This window comes from Heterodontus francisci, chromosome 22 (assembly GCF_036365525.1).
Source record: "Heterodontus francisci isolate sHetFra1 chromosome 22, sHetFra1.hap1, whole genome shotgun sequence".
Classification (NCBI taxonomy): Eukaryota; Metazoa; Chordata; class Chondrichthyes; order Heterodontiformes; family Heterodontidae; genus Heterodontus; species Heterodontus francisci.
In genome coordinates this window covers 43846656-43867411 of record NC_090392.1, presented here as the reverse complement: position 1 = coordinate 43867411, position 20756 = coordinate 43846656, and the positions used below count along the sequence as shown (strand labels likewise).

The 20756-nt window shown below is 45.1% G+C and overlaps 1 protein-coding gene across 1 annotated transcript in view; it reads left to right on the top strand.

Moving 5' to 3' along the window:
• kcnj5 (potassium inwardly rectifying channel subfamily J member 5) overlaps positions 1-17387 on the top strand; it is a 62835-nt gene extending 45448 nt beyond the window's left edge. The window contains exons 2-3 of the mRNA XM_068054319.1: positions 11138-12119; positions 16796-17387. Coding sequence (XP_067910420.1) covers positions 11186-12119; positions 16796-17196 — 1335 coding nt within the window. The 5' untranslated portion in view covers positions 11138-11185 and the 3' untranslated portion in view covers positions 17197-17387. The remainder of the gene's footprint in view (positions 1-11137; positions 12120-16795) is intronic.
• The last annotated feature ends 3369 nt before the right edge of the window (positions 17388-20756 follow it).

Here is a 20756-nt window from a genome sequence, read left to right as displayed (position 1 = left end):
TCACCACTCTCCATTCGTCCTCCCACTCGCATTCTTACTCCTCCCTCCCTCCTACCCATCCCCACCCACTCAGCCTCCCTTCTCTATCCCTCCTCTCCATCCTCTCAATACTCCCCATTTCCACCCACTTCCCTCACTAAATGTTCACTCCACACCCCCACTTACTCCTTTCCACCAATTTCCTTTCACCCCCACCACCCCCCCCCCCCCCAAACTGAACTCTCCCCTCCACATACTCCACCACCTCACGCTTTCTCTCTCCCTCTCTCTCTTTCCCCCTCACTCACCCTATCCTGGTTCCCTTGTGCTCTCCTTTCCCCCCTCTGACAGAGCTGTGCATATCACAAGGTTTGAAGAGTTCGGTGCCACTGACGGACGAAGGGGTTTTGGGCAGGTGCATCTCGGGTAATTGAGGATGTGAATGGGATATATGGCAGGTATGTATGGGGTAATTGGGAATGTGTATGGGGCTGGGGGTAGAGCATAGCTACCCAACCCGAACCCGATGGGATCCGACGACATGTTTTGGGTTTGGGTCGGGTCACTCTTCCAGGTCTGGCATTCGGTCTCGGGTCAGCTGGGACAGACACACACTATCACCACCTCCGGTAAGTGGCACCAACGTTAATGTACTTTTTGAACTTGAAATGTTGTTTAGTTACAGTTTTTGTTTAGCATGTGCAGATAAGTAACAAAGTGAAATACGGAAGCTAGGTTAACTGATGGTCGGGTCAGGCATGGGAAAAAATGGAAGGATTCGGGCTGAGTCAGGCTCGGGAAGGATGTGGTTCTGTCGGGCTTGGGTCGGGTTTCATTTGCAGACCCGAGCAGGCCTTTAGCTGAGGGTATTTGCAGATATGTATGGGACTGGGGGTGTTTGGAGTGTGTGTGGGGGGCTGGGGGTATTTGGGGTGTGTTTATGGGGCTGGGGTGTTTGCAGGTGTGTTTGTGGGGCTGGGGGTATTTGGGGTGTGTATGGGACTGGGGTATTTGCAGGGGTCTGGTGTTCATGCAGGCAGGTGCAGCTTCAATTTGCTTCTGTCCTCTGTACAGAGTACATTCCCTCCACCTCAACCATTCAGCTTCCAGATTCAGTGGTGGTTCCCACAGCAAACAATGAATGCAGAGAGAGGTAGTTTAAAGCCGAGAGTCGGCATTTAAATAGCGGCTGTGGGGGAGCCAAGTCCAGATGAGCATGAGAAGGAGCACGGTGTTGCCCTGGTGTGGCAGTCGTGGGGAGACTGAGTGAGTCAGTAGAGGGAAGCTGTTTAACAGTAAACCTCATCTGGAACAAGGATGGTGGTTTTATTTTTCAGTTTTCAGGGATGCAGTTTGTGGAGGGCAGAATCATCCAATATACAGGTTGCCTTGAGCTCAAGTTATGTACAAAATGTGGCTGCATCTATCTTCACAAGGCAAAATAGCTCTGTGCAGAAGTGAGATTTATAAGCAGTACAAGCTCTCAATGTGTTTTATTGCCTCTGTTTTTGTTGGAAGAGGAGAGAAAAAAGTAAATTAGTATTACGGTCCTCAGTGCTGTTTGCAGGATCTTGCTGTGTGCGAATTGGCTGCGGGACTTTCTACCATATAGAATGACTACACTCCAAAAATACTTATTTGGCTGTAAAAGACTGCCTGACAGCTGATATCAGTGGAGCAAACAGAAACCATCACATGTCATGGTGTGCACTCGATGATGCTGTCTCTACTCCGTGCTCAACAACCAATGAAATTGAAAGTACAAGCAAGTCGCTGTTTCACCTAGGAGTGCTGGGGTCCTTGGACAGGGAGGAGGTCAAAGGATAGATGTCGCATCTCCTGTACTGGCATGGAAAGGTGCTGTGTGAAGGGGAGGGGGTGTTGTTAGTGACTGAGGAGTGGTCTTCAATCATACGAAGCCTTGTAGTATTGTGAGCAGTTCTGGCCATCACACTTTCGGAAGGATATGTTGGCCAGGCAAGGAGTGCAGCATAGGTTTATCAGAATGATATCTGGACTCCAAGGAAATATTACATAAACAAGGATTGTATTCCATGGAATTTAGAAGGTTAAAGGGTGATTTGATTGAACTTTTTAAGATATTATGTGGAACGGACAGGGTAGATAGCGAGAAACTATTTCCACCGGTTGGGAGGTCTAGGACTAGGGGGGCAGAGTCTAAAAATTAGACACAGATCTTTCAGGGGTGAAATTAGGAAACACTTCTACACACAAAGAGCTGGATTTTGTCATGCTGATGGGGTGCCAGCGTCGGGCTGAAAAGACGAGGGGAACTCCGCTTTGGCCTTTTGGAGCCCCTACCAGCACAATTTAACAAGGCTCAAGCAATTAAATGCCCGGTGCCAGGCTCCCCGTCCCTTTAAAGATGGAGATCCCGCCTCCAAGAGCTGCTGGGCAATCAGAGGGCCGGCAGCTCAGTGGTATCAGCAGCACCACCAGAAGTGGTGACCACTGCCAGCACCACAAGAGGTCTTGGACCCAGGCTCAGCGCTGGAGTTTGGTTCCAAAATGAGTGAGGCGGGGTCGCCAGGACCAGAGCAGCAGGCCCTGGCAAGTGGTGGGGGGGGGGGGGTGGGGGTTCGTGGGGAGGGTGGGTGTTTAGAGCAGGGGGAGGGGGTTAACATAGGTGGGGCTTTTCCTGGCAGGGGGCTTCCGTCGGCCACAGATAGTTTTGTTTCACTGAACGACCGCCCCGTGTTGCAGAGGCACCCCCCCCCACCCCCAGCCCCCTGCTGCTGGTTAAATCCCAAAGGCAGCAGAAAGAGTCCCTTAAGAGGTTGGAAATAGGCCACTTAAGGGTCTCAGTTGGCCTCTGGGTGTGAGTCCATCGTCAGCCTATCCCACCCCCGACTAAATTCTGGTGTGACGGGAAGACAACAGGCCCCTCCGCCTCACACCTGCCAACACAATTCTATGGGCCTCCCCTTGCCTCTGAACCTGTCTCTAGGGGGCCATAAAATTCTAATAAGCCCAAAGCATGCAGAAGACAATTGTTGCTCGATCAATTGTTCATTTCAAATCTAGGACTGATTGATTTTTGTTATCCAAAGATATTCAGGGATGTGGCGTTAGGTCACAGATCAGCCTTGATCTCATTGAATAGCAGAACAGGCACAAGGGGCAAAATGAGTGACTGCTGTTCCTCTGATCCTATTCTGTGGCGAGTGCTTCAACTCCTGATTCCCCAAAGCTTCTTCATCTTCAAATCAAACTGAAGCATTAACTCTGTTTCTCTCTCCAAAGATGCTGCCAAAACTGCTAAATATTTACAGCATTTTCTGTTTTTATTCCTCTAGGCACATCTTTTGTTTCTTTACTTATCCCCATTACCACCCATTTTTGCCTTGCACCATCATCCTTTTTGTCATTTTAATCTCTCCTGCCTTCCATGTAACTTTCGTGAAGTCATCCAATGGCATTGCCTCCTGACTCGACTAATCATGTAGACTTGTACACGTCATACAGTACGGTTATATTCCCGGTTACACGCCGCAGGTGTATTCCCAGTTGCAAATTGCATGGTGTGCGTTTATTCCCAGTTACAGGGTGTGGGTAGATTCCTGGTTATATGTCAGACGGTAAGGGCATATTCCTGGTTGCCCAGTGCTTGTAGATTCCCAGTTACACGGTGCACATTGCAGGTAGATTCCTGGTTAAACAGTGCCATGGGTGGGTAGATTCTTGGTTACATGGAGCACAATACAGGAAGATTCCCTGTTACAAAGTGCACAGTGCAGATAGATTCCCAGTTGCATCGTGCAGGTGGGTTCCCGGTTCACAGTTAAATTGTGCACAGTGCGTGTAGATCCCCGGTTACATAGTGCACAGTGTGGTTAGGTTCCCGGTTACATGTCAGACAATAAGAATATATTCCTGGTTACCCAGTGCATGGTGTGGGTAGATTACGGGTTACATGGTGCATAGTGCGCATAGGTTCCTGGTTACACTTCAGACGGTAAGGATATATTCCTGGTTACACAATGCAGGTAGATTCCCGGTTACACTGTGCATGGTGCGTGTAGGTTCCTGGTTACACATTAGACAGTAAGGATATATTCCTGGTTACATGGTGCATTGTGTGGGTAGATTCCCAGTTACATGCTTCACAGTGCGCGTAGGTTCCCGGTTACATGGCAGACGGTAAGGATATATTCATGGTTACACTGTACTTGTAGATTCTTGGTTATGCAGTGCACGGTGCAGGTAGATTCCTGGTTAAACAGTGTGGGTAGATTCCCGGTTACACAGTGCTTGGTGCGGGTAGGTTCCTGGTTGCATGGTGTACAGTGAAGGTAGATTCCCGGGTGGATGGTATGGGTAGTTTCCCAGTTACACTGTGCACTGTGCAGGTAGATTCCCAGTTAAATGGTGCATGGCGAGGGTAGATTCCTGGTTACACAGTGCACGGTGTGGGTATATTCCCGTTTACACAGTGTGGGTGTATTCCCGGTTATGCACACCATTCTAGATGGTAAATTTACAAATGTGCAAGGTGGGAGACCAGCCAGGATTTGTTGGAATAATGAAGTTTCGAAGTAATAAAGGCATGGATGAGAGTTTCAGCAGCAGATAAGCTGAGGCAGGGAGTAAGATCACTTCTCATTTTCTAAACTCCAGGGAATATAAACCTAGTCTACTCAATCTCTCTTCATAGGACAATCCCCTTATCCCAGGAATCAGTCCAGTGAATTTTCTTTGCACTTGCTCTGAGGCGATGTTACTGAGGTGGAAACAGTGTCACACAAGACAGTCTGACAATGTCACTGCGCCCAGTACAAAGTGGCTGGCCTGTGGTTAGTGAGTCACGTTGGCCGAGGAGTCTGATTCCAAGCTTGGAGAATGAATCTTCTTTGTCTAAGGTTTGGTGCAGTATTGATTTCAATTCTGTGACAGTCCATGATAAGCTAACAACTAGCTTCATTCACAGAAAATATTCCAACTCATTCCTCTTATGGCTTGTTGCAATAATTTGTAAGTTTGTGTGAAAAACAAGTGTCGGAGGGAAGGGAGGAGAGGAGAGGTCAAACTGCTTAATTCAAATACAAGCATTCTGCATGATTTCAGTATCCGTTTTATTGAAACACCTTTTTGAATTTGTCATTTAAATTCATGAAGTTTCATTTCATTTTAAAGATATCTTCAGCCTAAAGGAATGCTAAACTTCATCAGTAGTGGCTGGTTGCTCTGTTACACCTCATCCTTTGAATAATCATCAAAGAATTGTTTATCTGAGAATATAGATGTGTTATTTAACACCGTCAGTAAATTCTCTCTGGATCATGTACACTATTGACTCGTGTACCCATTAGGTACTGCTTCATCACATTATGTCCTGGACCCTGGGGAAAGTCAGTGTAACAGTAACTATTTTATCTCATCTGCTTCTGCTCCGTATCTGTGGGGAATTTCCTGGTGAAGATGAAAAGGGCCAGCAGTGGCGTGCCAGGTTCTGTGATGTGTCAGAAACTGTCTGCGTTCAGGGAAATCTCCAGCAGTGACGGAAAAAACCCCTTGGAATAGGAGCTCAGGGCATTCGTCAGCCAATGGGAATCCAGTGCTGAGATGAGAACTTCTCGTCTGGTTGAGTCAATACCTCCCACTCTGAGATGGGACATTCTGATGCAGTGTTACTCTGAGGTTCCAGTAGCCACTTCTTGAAATATATGTAGGTTACGCCAAGGAAACAGACCTTTCAACCCAACCAGTCCCCGAGATGTGAACCAATAGTCCCAATTAAATCCACCCACCTGTCAAATGGGTGCAGAGATGAGAGAAGCTGGGACTGTTCTCTTTAAAGCAGAGAAGGTTAGGGAGAGATTTCAAAATCATGAAGGTTTTGATAAAGTAGATACGGAGAATCTTTCTGCGAGCAGGAGGGTTAATGACCAGGAGACAGAGTTAAGGCAGTTGCCAAAAGAGCCAGAGATGAGATGAGGATTTTATTTTACACTTTATGAACTGGAATGCACTGCCCTTAAGGGTGCTGGAAGCAGATTCAATAATAACTTTCAAAAGGGAATTGGATAAATACCTGAAAGGGAGAAAATGGCTGTGCGGAAAGAGCAGGGGAGTGGGACTAATTGGATAGTTCTACCAAAGAGCCATCATAGGCATGATGGGCCCAATGGTCTCCTTCTGCGCTGTAAGATTCCATGATTCTATCCTGAATGTTGACATAGTTTCTGCCTCAAACACTAAACCTGGAATTGAAAGCCTCACAACTCTTCTGTTCACTGTTCTAAATCCTGTACATTTAATCTTGTATCTATGGCCCCCTCATTCTGGACTCAACTATTGGAAGTCTGTTTGTATCTAGCCTATCCAATGGTTTTATAATTTTTAAATGCTTTTATGATATCCTCCTGAACGGTACTTAGCCTGCATGGGTTAATGAGAAACCGCTCCCCCACGCCCCCCCCCCCCCCCGATAAATACTCTCCTATAGCCTCTTCAACCTGTGCTGCTGATGTTCCTCCTAAACGACATCACATAACTCCATCACTAAGTGCAACTATTGACAGCTGGAACATGTTTGCTGCTGAATTTAGCTCATTCTACCATGCAGCTAGACAACTCAAGGAGCTCTATGTGCTGCTGTCAAACCTGCTTTAGGCTTGGCAGACGCAGAAATTGCGTATTGCTCAACTGGGGAATTAGCCTAATGCCTTAATTGACGTTGAACAAGGAAGGAGCATGTTACAAAACACTCTCGCCCACTTTACTAGCAAAGGCAGCGCCTGTAATAGGGATAGATTTTAGGTGAAGTGAAGTGAGGTAAAATGCTTCCCATCTGTTTGCAAAATATGACCATCTGACGAACTTTCTAGGCTTTAATAATCAGCTTAATTAACCAACGCCCCAGTAAACTGACTGACGTAGGTTGTGTTATCAACGCAAAGAGTCGAAGAGACCAGTAGTGCAGAGACTGACCGGGAAGTGCACTAGTAATGGAAGTGGGTAATTGTCAACTTTCTCTTCAGTACCTAGCAGTACACGACGGAGCCTGTTTTTCCATTGCTTTTACAGGTCATGCTCTGGGTTATCTCTGTAACAGCCCCTTTTCATATGGGCAGGTCGTTAACCTGACTCCCAGCTCCTTACTCAGAGGACCAGCTAGCTGTAGTCAGGGGTCATATCAGGCACCAATACCCAGATGGATGTCAACTCCATATTCAGAGACCAGAACTCGGGTCTCCACTCATCGGCACAGAGGCACAAATGCTACCACTGACCCAAGGCTCATTCCCAAATGCAAAATTGTGCACAAGTGAAATTTAAAGACTCATAGAAGCATTACAGCACAGAAAGAGGCCATTCAGCCCATCTATGTAGTACTCTCCACTCAGCCCATTCTCCTGCTCTATCCCCTTTGAAGTGCCTATTGAATTTTTCCCTGATTATTATTTCTAAAACCTTACCCACCTTTGACGTCAACTTCAAACACAAAAAGCAAAATACTGTAGATGCTGGAGATCTGAAACCAAAGCAGAAAATGCTGGAAATACTCAAAAGCTCAGGCAGCATTTGTGGAGAGAAAAACAGTTAGCATTTCAGGTCTGTGACCTTTCATCAGAACTGGCCTGTTTTTTTGTATTCTATTTGGTCTGGTTCTCACTTCAATTCACCTGGCATACATGATGCACCTTTTTTTTTTGTTTCATCATATTCTCTATATCTCGCGTCATCCAAGGAGCCCTGGCTTTGGTTTCCCTTACTTTTCGCTCTTGTTGGAATGTAACTAGCCTGTACCTGAAACATCTCCTTTAAAGATAAAAGCAAAATGCTGTAGATGCTGGAAATCTGAAATAAAAACAAAAAGTGCTGGAAAATACTCAGCAGGTTTGGAAGCATCTGTGGAGAGAGAAACAAAGTTAATGTTTCAGGTCTGTGACCTTTCATCCGCTCAAACTTTGCTTCTCTCTCCACAGATGCTGCCAGACCTGCTAAGTGTTTTCCAGCATTTTTTGTTTTTATTCCTCCTTTTAAAGATCACCCATTGTTCCATTATAAATTTCCCTCTCACTCTTTGGTTCCATTGTAACCAGCTAGATCCCTTCTCAGCCCATTGAAGTTAGCCCTCTTCCAATTTAGAAGTTCTACTTTAGATTGTTCCTTCCTCTTCTCCATGACCAATCTAAACTTTTTGATATGATGATCGCTCTTACCCAAATATTCCCCCATAGAGACTTGGTCCACTTGGCTGCTTCAATCCCCATTACCAGATCCAGCAATTCCACCTTCCTAGTTGGACCAAGAACATACTGACTAAGGAAGTTCTTCTGAATACATTTCAGAAATTCCTTCCCTCCTTTCCCTTCACTCTAACACTATCCCAATCAATATTTGGGTAATTTAAGTCCCATAATATCACCACAATATAGTTCTTGCACAGCTGTGTGATTTCCCTGCAGATTGGCTCCTCTAACTCACTCTCGTTATTTGGTGGCCTATGGAATACCAGTTTTGCTTCTCAACTCTAACCCAATGGGTTCTGTCCTTGTCCCCTCAAGGACATCCATTCTTTCCAACACTACAATGTCTTCCCTAATTAGGACTGCCACCCCACCTCCCTTTTTGCCTTCCCTATCTTTTCTGAACACTTTGTATCCTTACATATTAAGTGCCCAGTCCTCACAATTTTTAAGTCACATTTCAGTTATTGCCACTACATCATATTCACACGCAGCTATTCGTGCTTGTAGCTCACCAACTTTATCCACCACATTTTGTGTGTTTACATATAAAGATGTACAGACTATTAATGAGTCAGAGGGCAAGAATTCTTACAGGGTTGGGAAAGGTTCAGAAGGTATCTCAGCCTGTCAATGACCTTTACCAAAGCCCAAAGTGGAGGTGTTTACATGGAATAAAGTGCAAGGAGATCCAACACATTGCACAAGTGTGCAGGAGGAGATGGTGCAGCTTGGCACTCACCCTGTGTTTGGTTGGTACTGAGAGGAGGGCTGCCCTTTGAGGCACTGCTCAACGCCACCCTCATAGGTTCATATTGCAGCACCCCGAGGTGGAGGCTGCTCAGAGGCCACAGCTGGCTTGTATTGATGGTAGCCATGCCAACCCTTTGTTGCCTGGTAACACCAGAGTCCCATCTGCAGATGGACTTATTGTCTAGTGAGGAATGAGGGAAACGGGGGGGGGGGGGAAAGAATGCATGATAACTAAATTGTATACGGAAATAAAGGAGCAAAAAGCTGCATTCATGTCATATCTTCCTAAATCTCTCAGGGCAACCCCAAAATCTCCACATACGATGAATTGCAATCAGTGTTATGCAAGCAAACCGTGCAATGGGGCAGCTGAATGGTTTTGATTCTTATGTTTTGTTATGCAGCACCTTTTTAATGGTTATGTTTCCATGGAGGCAGGCTGATGATGGAGTACACATTGTAAAAGGACAGCATTTATTTCAGAGCATGTAGCTTGTTCATGTTTACCTCAACTTTCCATTTAGGTAATCTGCTTAAGAATGAGCTCTTCTATAAAGCCACATTCGTGGACTTGTGTCCCTCTACACGATTGGGAATTATACTGCATGCAGTCTCGGGGAAACAATGCTAGAGAACAGCATCTAATTGCAGTGTTTCACCTTGACTAACTACTGTTGAGACTGAGGCAAAATGCGTGCTTTGCTCTTGCAGCCATTTGCTGTGATGATTGACCTTGTTTAAATCAGTGTAATTAGACCCGTCAGTAGCCAGTTGTAATTCAAAAAATCAATCACCTCAAATAGGTACACTGTCCAAGGCGGAGGCCAACCGGGCATAAGGAAAGATTGGATTGGCTAAGACAGAGGAGGCTGAGGGGGTGACTTAGTTGAGGTATACAAAATTGAGGGGCCTAGATAGAGTAGACAGGAAGGACCTGTTTCCCTTAGCAGAGAGGCTAATTACCAGGGGACACAGATTTAAGGTGATTGGTAGAAGGATTAGAGGTCACATGAGGAAAAACTTTTTCACCCAGAGGGTGGAGGGTGTCTGGAATTCACTGCCAGGAATGGTGGTGGAAGCAGAAACCCTCAACTCATTTAAAAGGTATCTGGACATGCACCTGAAGTGCTGTAACCTGCAAAGCTATGGACCAGGTGTTGGAAGGTGGGATTAGATTGGGCGACTAGTTTTTTTCGGCCGTGCAGACACGATGGGCTGAATGTCCTCTTTCTGTGTTGTAATTTTTCTATGGTTCTATGCTGACCAGAGCGGGGGCCAAATGGGCACGCTGTCCAGGACAGAAGAGGGCTCTGCCCACGGCACCTGAATAGCTTGCTGGCATTCGCTAATTCAGTCCAAAAATGAATAATGGCCAATTGGACCATGTAATCTATTAAATTCTTAAGAGACTTAACAGGCGAGACCTGGGGAAAATGTTTCCACGGGCTGGGGAATCTAGCATGCAGGGTCACAGTTTCATGATAAATGTTTGGCCATTTAGGGCTGAGATAATAGAGACATTTCTTCACTCAAAGGGTTGTGAATCTTTGGAATTCTCAACTCTGGAGAGCTGTGGATGCTCAGTTGTTGTATATATTCAAGACAGAGTTTGATAGGTTTTGGATATGGGGAAGGTGGAGTTGAGGTAGATCAGTCCTAGTCTTGTTGAATGACTGAGTCGGCTTAAAGGGCTAAATGGCCTACTCCAGCCCCTATTTCTATGTACCCAGGGCAATAGGTGCATATGATGCAATACTCCAACAAGGGGTAAACACCATTAGGAGATAGAACGAGAGGGGGTTATGAGTGAAAACAAGGTATCTCATTGTTATTGGTAAGCAGACCCTGGTCAAAGCCCCCTCATTCCTTTTTCACCGAGATTAAGCAATGTTGGACATATGCCAACCAAGGTCAGTAATGTAGAGACAAGATCAGGGTCCTACACTGAAGCTCCAAGGTATACCCTTTGGAAGGAGTGATAGGAAGATGGGAGCACATGAACACTTGCTCGAGACACAACAACAATAGCGATCCAACCCAATAATGCCACAAGACCACCCCACTTCCCGTGACCCTAATCCTGATGTGACTATGTTGTCAGACTTATTGTGCCGATGTATGCTGCTGTACATTCCGTGCAACAAATTGTGCAACTGTACAATTTTACAGCTGAAATAGTCTCTTTATTTCAGGTGGTAATATTAGAGTGAGATCCATATTTGATCTGAAATAACTGCAGAATGGCGGGAGATTCCAGAGTCCTCCCGAACAAGGACATGGACATTAGAGCAACTGCAAGAGAATCAAAGAGGTTACCTAAACAAGCACGGGACAACATTTTAACAACCGACAGGACACGGCTACTCACTGAGCCAAAGAAAATCAAGCAAAGGTATGTTGACAAGGATGGGAAGTGCAATGTCCACCATGGAAATGTCCAGGAGACCTACAGATACTTTAGTGACCTGTTTACCACGTTGGTGGACCTCAAATGGCGGTTTAACCTCTTAATCTTCACGTTGGTCTTTACTGTCACCTGGCTGTTCTTTGGCTTCATCTGGTGGCTTATAGCCTACATCCGAGGAGACCTGGATCATTTGGGCGATCCAACATGGACCCCTTGTGTGGATAATTTGAATGGGTTTGTGTCTGCATTTTTATTTTCTATCGAAACTGAAACAACTATTGGCTACGGCCACCGAGTTATCACTGAAAAGTGCCCAGAGGGGATTATCCTGCTTTTGATCCAAGCCATCCTGGGATCCATTGTAAATGCTTTGATGGTTGGCTGTATGTTTGTGAAGATTTCCCAGCCAAAGAATCGAGCTGAGACCCTCATGTTTTCAAACCGTGCAGTCGTATCTCTCCGAGATGAGAAGATGTGTCTCATGTTCCGGGTTGGGGATCTTCGCAACTCTCATATTGTGGAGGCTTCCATCCGAGCCAAGCTCATCAAATCCAGGCAGACCAAAGAAGGAGAGTTCATACCCCTCAACCAGACTGACATCAACGTGGGCTTTGATACCGGGGATGACCGGCTCTTTCTGGTGTCGCCGCTGATAATTTCACACGAAATTAACGAGAAGAGCCCCTTTTGGGAAATGAACAAAAGTCAACTGGAGAAGGAGGATTTTGAGATTGTCGTGATCCTTGAAGGCATGGTAGAAGCAACAGGTAGAGCCTAAATAACATGAATGTTTTATCTTTAGTGTGTGGTTCAATGTGTGTGGAAGATAACTGAGAAGAAGGCCCCCCATTTTAAAGGGGGAGGGGGGTTGGGTACAATGTTTTGAGAGTCCCAAAGCAGTAGGCAAACCCAAGGAATCCAAAGAGTTGGAGGCCCAGCCAATGTTAACGGCCAGAACCTATCACCAGAACATACATCGGACCCTGCCTGCCCCATCCCGGCCAGGTTCTGCATTTGCAGACTGGCAGGCAGGAGGTCACAGTTGGAGACCCCTGGGATCAGTCTGCAGCTTTCAGGCAAGAGGGGCAGCAAAGGCAATCGGAGTTTGAGGGGGGAGGGGGTGGTGGCCCATTCTTCCTTAAGAGGCCAGAGGAGCAGTCAGTCAACATAAAATAAAAATGCAAACCTGGGCCTCTTCTGGCCGATGATCCCTCTTCACAAGTCCGGCCTGACAGTGAAGCTGTCACTGCTCTCCTACTCACACCTCAGAGTAAAGTATCAGATCTGGCCCTGATCAGCATAATTAAAGAGGATCGCGCCAGATTGGAACAGGTATCCTACTCGCCTGCTCAAAAGAACAGGTAAATATTTAGATCTGGCAGAAGGCAGTGCAATCGGAGAGGATAAATCATTCCCTTTACTTTAACTAGATGCCCACCACCACCACTCACAACCCCCGCCTTACCTGGTTTCTAGCAGAAAACATTAAACCAAAGCCCAATCTGCCCTCTCGGATGTAAAGAAAAATCACATGGCACCATTGAAGGAAGAGTCGGAGTTCTCCCTGGTGTCCTGACCAATATTTATCCCTCCATCTCAATATCTCTTTATTTTAAAAAAAAAACCCAGATTATCTGGTCGTTATCACATTGCTGTTTGTGGAAGTTTGCTGTGCACAAATTGGCTGCTGCGTTTCCTATATTGCAACAGTGACTGCACTTCAAAAGTATTTCATCAGCTGTAAAACACTGGGACATCCCAAAGTCGTGAAAGGCGCTATATAAATGTAAGTCTTTGTGTAGATGTAATTCAGTCTCCACTTGATTAGTCAGGATGAAGAAACAATTTTACATTAGAGACTCCTTTTAAGGTTGGCTGTTTTCAGGTCTGTCTGTGTGTCTATCTGTGTGTCTGTGTTTAGCAGTGGTTTATATAGCTTCATCATAGTGCTTCAGTGCTTAAGGACAAATGTGTTAGCCCTGGGGGTAAGCAGTCATTGTGGTAAACCTACTTTACACAGGAAGCGACAAGTACAGACAGCCCAGTGAGTCAGACCACATAGGGACATGTAAGGGAGAACTCCATAGGTATTTGAGGGAATATGCGATTGTGGGGGTTTCATTATTAGACTGTACTGTGTCATGTTCTTGAAGAAGAAGTCAGACATACACTCAATCCCTAGATTATATCTAATCCATAATATGACTGTAATATTTTTAGGGTGTCACCAGATATTTCTTAGTGCCACGGATCAATCCTCTCAGCAAAATCGATGACTTTATTTTCACCATATCTGGTAAAGTAGCAGATTCAGGGGTCTAAAGCTTACGGATATGTCACCAGCCTCGTCGTCTTCAGAAAGGAAAAAAATAAATAATCCGTCAGGTCATAGTTTATAAACCTAAAATATCAGGTTTATTAGTTTGAAGGAACAAAGTAAAAAATGAATACAGCAGGCAATACAGTGTCCCTAATGCAAACACATGTGCACAGCTCACCAAAGCTGACAAGACCAGCATTTATTGCCTTGCGAAGGTGGTGGTGAGCCACCTTCTTCAACCACTGTAGTCCCTGTGGTGAAGGTACTCCCTCAATGCTGATACATCGTGAGTTCCATGATTTTGACTCAGTGACAGTGAAGTAACGGCAATATAGTTCCAGGTCAGGATGGTGTGTGGCTTGGAGGAGAACTTGAGTGGTGGTGTTCCCGTGCGCCTACTGCCTGTGTTTTTCTCAGTGATAGAGGTTGCGGGTTTGGAAGGTGCTGTCATAGGAGTCATGTTGAGTTGCTGCAGTGCATCTTGTCGATGGTACACACTGTTTCCACTGTGCGCTGGTGTGGAAGCAGTCTTCCCTTCAGTTGACTCCCTTAGAACCAACCAAGCATTCTATTTTTCTGGTTTCTGATTAATGTGGAAATGAGTACATGCATGTCTAGGAATAATGGCTCTTCCAAGTGAGCTTGAATGCCCATTCGATATCTTCTGTTCAGACTATGTTTGTCCAGCTTTTAAAGTGTTGTTTTACATAAGGGATAACAGTGGAGAAACAAGTCAACTGAAAAACAAAGGACAGGAACTTTAATTCACCTTCTCCGAGCCTCCCACAGCGGAGAGCATCCAAGTGTGCTGAGCATTTCAACACAGCAGTCCTCCTGCTCAATGTTTATCATTTGCTAAAACTGTGTTTTCCTTTAAAAGGCCATTCACCTTTTTTGGCGCTTGGTTTTTGGTTTACTCCAACCTCTTCTCATACCCTCCAATCAGAAGGACTGGTGCTGTTGCCAAGGGCCACCTATTGTGGCTGCGGCGATGGTCGGACCTCTGAGCAGAGCAGACCCAGAATGAGGTGGGAGATGTGTTCATTCCTGCTCCGATCACAGCATATGCTATAATCGAAGTGTACAGCACTGGGGGTGGGCATTCGGCTCACCGTGCCTGTGTCAGCTCTATGAAAGAGTGATCCAAATAGTTCCAGTCCCCTTCTCTTTGCCCATAGCCCTCCAATTTTTATTTTCCTTTTAAAATATTCATCCAATTATCTTTTGAAAGTTGCTATTGAATCTGCTTCCACCACCTTTTCAGGCAGTGCGTTCCAGATCATAACAGTTCTCAGCGTGAAAATACATTTGCCTCATCTCCCCAATTTGCCAATTATCTTAAATCTGTGTCCTCTGGTAAGGAACAGGAGGAAGTCATTCAATTAGATCATGGCTGATCTGTATTTTAACATCATCTACGTGTTGGCTTCATATCCCATAATACCCTTGCTTAACAAAAATCTAACCATCTCCGTTTTAAGATTATCAATTGCCCCCCAGAAACAACAGCTTTTTGGGTCGAGGGAGTTCCAACTTTCTAACTATTGTTTTGGTGAAGAAGTGTTTCCTGACATCACCACTGAATGGCCTGGCTGTAATTTTAAGGGTCTGTACATTATTCTGGACTCCCACCACCGAAGGAAATAGTTTCTCTCTATCTACCTGATCAATTCCTTTAATCATTTTAAAATACCTCAAGATCGAGTTTCCATCAGTTTTGTGCCCAGATTCCAGCACAATCACCAAACCAGCACAAGAGGAAATTTTAAATGTGAGTTATGCGCTAACCCGCTTGTGTTCATGTTTTCTGTGATATTTTACATTGGTTCAACATTTAATTCACTCAGGTCGGGCCCCGCACACAAAACTGCCACACCCCTAGGTGACAGTTCCAATATTCCGCTGGTTTGGGAAGGCTCTTAAATTGAGTTCATTTTCTTAGACGCGCAGGCACTGGTCAGCTCGTTTTAAACGTTTTTTTATCAAAAAGAAATAAATGTACTAAGAAACTGACTAGTGTGCAATAATCAAATTATTAAATGGTTCATTATAGTTTTGAAGTCATTTTCAGTGAATTTAAATCAGGCCACTCAGGTGGAGGACTGGGCACAGTTATTAAAATGCTTATTTCTGGTGATAAAGCACTTTTTTGCTGTATTAATAAAACGGCATCAGGTTACTGGTCTTAAATACATTGAGGTACACTTTTTAATGGAAAGCAATAAAAAGAATTGATGACCTGTTGCACTGCCTGATTGTGCCGGTTCACAGAAGATTTTCTGTTTGTGATTCTGCAAATTGAATTTGCCGAATAAGATTTAGAGTGTGGTAAAGGGGATGACGTGAACCCTGATCCCTTCTAGTGGTTGTTCCGATTCTGTATAGCTGCTGGTTAGACCCAGGTTGGGAGCAGATATTTTAGTTTAAACGTTCTGATTGGAAGTTCCAGATACAGCTCCTTTCCCCCAAGCAGCACGCACCAAAGAATTGAGCAGTCCGTGACTCTTCATGACACAAACTTCAGCTAAAATGACACTGTGAGGAGAAAGAACTGCCCATCATCCACAGGAGGACAAACTGTACACAATGTGGTTGACTTTATAGCCAATGAAGCATATTTGAAGTACAGTCATTGTTGTAATATTGGAAACAGCAGGCAATTTGCACACAGCAAGCGCCCACAAACAGCAATGTGATAATGGCCGGATAATCTGTTTTAGTGATGTTGATTGAGGGATACATATTGGCCCTGAAACTGAGGAAAGCTCCCCAGCTCTTCTTCAAATAGTACCATGCAATCTTTTACATCCACCTGAAGGGGCAGATGGGACCTCAGTTTAAAGTGTCGCATTCAAAAGATGACACCTCTGACAGTGCAGCACACTCTCAGTACTGCACTGGAATGTCAGCTTGGACTTCTGTGCTCGAGTCCTGGAGTTGGACTTGAACTTACAACCTTCTGAATCAAAGCAGAGATTGCTAGCACTGAGCCATGGTGAAGTGTGGATATCTCCGTATAGAGCGTCTACGGAATAATATAGCCAACTTCTTATTTCACATACAGATATTCCCTTGTATTGTTGGAATTGTGCATTCACCCTGTCCAATATACTTTCCCAACAGGAATGACCTGTCAGGCCAGAAGCTCATACTCCGACTCAGAGGTTCTTTGGGGTCATCGATTCAACCCAGTGTTAACTCTGGAGAAAGATTTCTATGAAGTGGATTATAACAGTTTCCATGAGACCTATGAAACCAACACCCCAGACTGCAGCGCCAAGCAAGTGGCAGAGATGAAGAAGGCAGGCCGGATCCTGTCTGAGCTATCTTACCCAAACCTTCCCACTGAGGAGGTCGACACGGAGGAAGCAGAAAACGCAGGCAAAGAAGGAGACCTCGGCACAAACAGCCCCACTGCCAAAATGGAGGACTTGATGCCTTTCTCTGCAACTGAAGACTCTGAATATTGTACAGGGTTTTCGGCCAGGTTTATACAAGGACTTGAAGAAGCACAAAAACTCTAGCATGCCCAGACTCCAGTGAACTGTGGTATTCCCCTAGATGGTACTTTTCTGTTACCGGTTGGCCAAACCAGTGATTAACAATATAAACCGAACTGAATGCAAGGTGTATATACATAAGAGAAGCTCACCATTTGACCTATCATGTACAGTGTGGATCAATCAGAATTAGGGAAGGGGCTAGTATCAGTTGTACATAAAGAATAAATGTCACCATTCACTCTGCTCCTGCCTGCTTATTACTGGGCCACCTGTTGTGCACTCTATATTTTGTCTTTTGGGTCTGGGGTTGTTCCAAGATACTTGGTACAATGGTTAGTTCCAGAAAGTGAATGCTCAGCTGTCTTAGCAAGCTGGTACTGGAGGCAATGAGAGAGCCCTTCCAGAGGCCTCGGGCCACTTACTGCCATTAACAGTATCCCTATCATTGATGTGAGAATCTGCTTTTTAAACTAATGTTCCTTTTTAAAATTCTAGTAGTGACATTGAATGGGAATAAATTAGAAAGAAATGCTCTGTTGGGGGAGGGTGGGTGAGCTGTGCTTGACTATACCTGCCGCTGCTTTTCTACCTGCCTTGCTTCCACAGCCCCATGAGCTGGCAATGCTCTAAATTGTTAGGGTTGCTGCTGACCTCTACTCATGATATCAGACACACAACCAGCCCAACCCTACATGGAATGGCAACTCTGTGGAGCTGAACTTGCACACACTGCATACTGTACATCCCAAAGTGAGGGAGTCAACAGGTAGCTCAGCGGATATCTGACTTAACCAGTGACCTCAAGTCCCTTTCACTTTTTGCCCAGCCTGTTAACTTTTTCAGCAACTCATAACTCATTGGTCTACTTGATCCTTCTTTACAACCAATGGTGACTGGGTTTGACTTTCAGAAACTGGGACACTGTGAATCCAGGAACTAATTCACTGCAGTGTGATTCTTGCGGTGATTTTTTTCCTCCTGAATACCCAGTGCAATGGCACCAACAAAGTAGCCTTTGAAGTCAAAGAGCCCAAGTCTGCTGTCCCTTCACAAGAGTCTCAAGGGTTGGTGGTTGAGTGACCCAGCCAGACTATCACATCACAACCCTGCATGTTCCCACAGAGAAGCTGGCAAGTGGCAGGCTGGCAACTTCCTGCGATTACTGCCCGCTGTGAAATGCCAGGTGAAAAGCAGGTGGTACTGATAATGTATCCCAGAAACCAATTTCCAATTCCTTGTCCTATCCCGTGATCTTGTCCTTATAGCCTAATATTCAGTGTTTCAGTCTAGCTGACCTGCCTATGATATTTTCTGCGCTGTTCCTGCTGCTCTTGTTTTTCAGCCAGAGGAAAAAAAGAGAATAAAGTTCACAGGTATCACTATCCAGCAGTTATCAGTCTGTCAAAGACCTCAATTAAAACAAATCTTTCTCTCTACCCTATCTCTCTTTCTCTGTCTCTGATTAGTGTTTTCAATGTTTCTACAGATGGATGATCTCAATCACTTGTGCTACCTCGAATGCTCCATCACATTCTCTGCCCATCCTGGCTATATTGCCAGATAGGAATACTGCTCAACCACTTTCCTTCTGATTTTCAAGTGATCTGTCAGCTTGTCTCAATTGGTTGTACTCTTGGCTCTGAGGCAGGGCTCAGCTCTGACCTTACTCCAGGACTTGAGCATGTGATCTAGGCTGTCATTCAGTGCAATACTGAAGGTGTGCTGCACTGACAGAGTTGCCATCTTTCAAATGAGGCATTAAACCAAGGCCTTCCCTGCCTGTTCAAGTGGACATCAAGGATCTCGTGACACTTTTTAAAGAAGAACGGGGAGGTTTCATGATGCCCTGGTCACCAATCCTCCTTCAACTAACAGGGCTAAAACCAGATCAGCTGGCTATTTATGTCATGTTTGAGGGGCCTAGTTATATGCTGCAATTAGCATCATAAAAACCGTGTCTACACCTCAAAACTAATTCATGTCAAGTGCTTTGACACATTAAGGAAGAAAGACATACATTTATATAATGTGCTTAGAGTGTTTCCATTTCTCATACTAGTCCATCTCCTCCCTCCCCTCTCATGTTGGTTGAAGGAGTTCCCTTCAACAGTATTGGTCTGGAGTGTCTGTGGGCCTTTCTTCCAGCCCAGTGCCAGTGCCTTGCGATCACTTGGTCAGGGGGGATTGTGAGCTCTCTGGACACGGTGGAGAGGCGGAGCCACAGCTGTAGGCCTGCATCCCACTTCTTGGGTACAAAACATTGGAGCATTCCTGAGCATAGCCATCAATTAAGAAACCACAGCTTGGGACTGTTCCTGGGAAAAACATGAGTGGATAGCAGTGGTGTGGGGTGGGGAGGAGGAGGGGAGGGGAGGGGAGGGGAGGGGAGGTGGCGGGCGGTCACTGGGTTCCATTCAGAAGTTTCTCCCACCAACCTGCTCCCAGCTGTCCTATTGGAGCACAGAATGCAAGGAAACTCACTTATTATTCAATTCAGAAAGGAGGGAGGATGATTGGATTTTACATAAAGAAAGACAAACTTGCATTTATACACCTTTCCTGACTTCAGAGCATCCAAAGTACTTTTCAGCCAATGAAATACTTTTAAAGTAAGGCCAATGGTAGCACCACAAACCTGGTTAGGAACAACAGACACAGTACAGACCAGGAGTTAAAGCTCAGGGTTGGGGGCTGGGGTGCATATTAAAGCTCTGTCTCCTCTTTGGATGGTGCAATTACCAAATGAGCTATAAATCATGGGATTATATTGGAGACATTGGGTGAGAGATGAATCTGAGTAGAGAGTCAACATATTTCAAAATGCCTCAGTGCTTCCTAATAATGGCATTGAGTTATCAAAACATCAAAAGAACTCATTGGCAATGTAAATTTTGCATTTTATTACTGCCAATTTGAGGACACAGATGATTTTTATAAACATTCCCTACTGTTTATGCAAATAATATATTTTCCAACTGCTTTGAGTAACTTCCTAGATCTTTAGCCATTCACCAGTGCTGTCCTGCTGGATTTGGAACAATGGGCAGGAATCAGTGTGATCCCCAATGGTCTACAGGTGGAGCCCACCTCACTCCGAGTACAGGCCAATTACAGCACTTGGGTAGGGAGCATGGTTTGGTGCAGTGCCCACCTGCTGAAAAATTAAACCCATCACCCTTGTGCAAAAGTGTAAAAGGTTCCTAAAGTGTAAATGGTTCTGCTTAACACTTTTCCAAGTGACCCTCCCAGTTATTCCAATCTCGAAAAAACTGCTGAACATCTAAGAAAATCTAACCCTTCAAATAATGACCAAAAGCTCATACACGAACATTGTCCAGAGAACGTGCCATGCAATGAATTCTGCTTCATTACATTGTATTCCAGGATTTTCACCCACCTCCCAGGTTCACGTTGCACAATCCAGACCCTTTAATTCTGTGAAAAATTAAATGCATTGCCTGTGGCATGAAAGCAAGTGGTTACACTGAGCATACAGTGGGACAGCAGCTTGCTATAACTTAAGCTGTGCTCATGATACCCTGCACCATATTGTAAGGAAAAACTGAAATACACAAAAATGG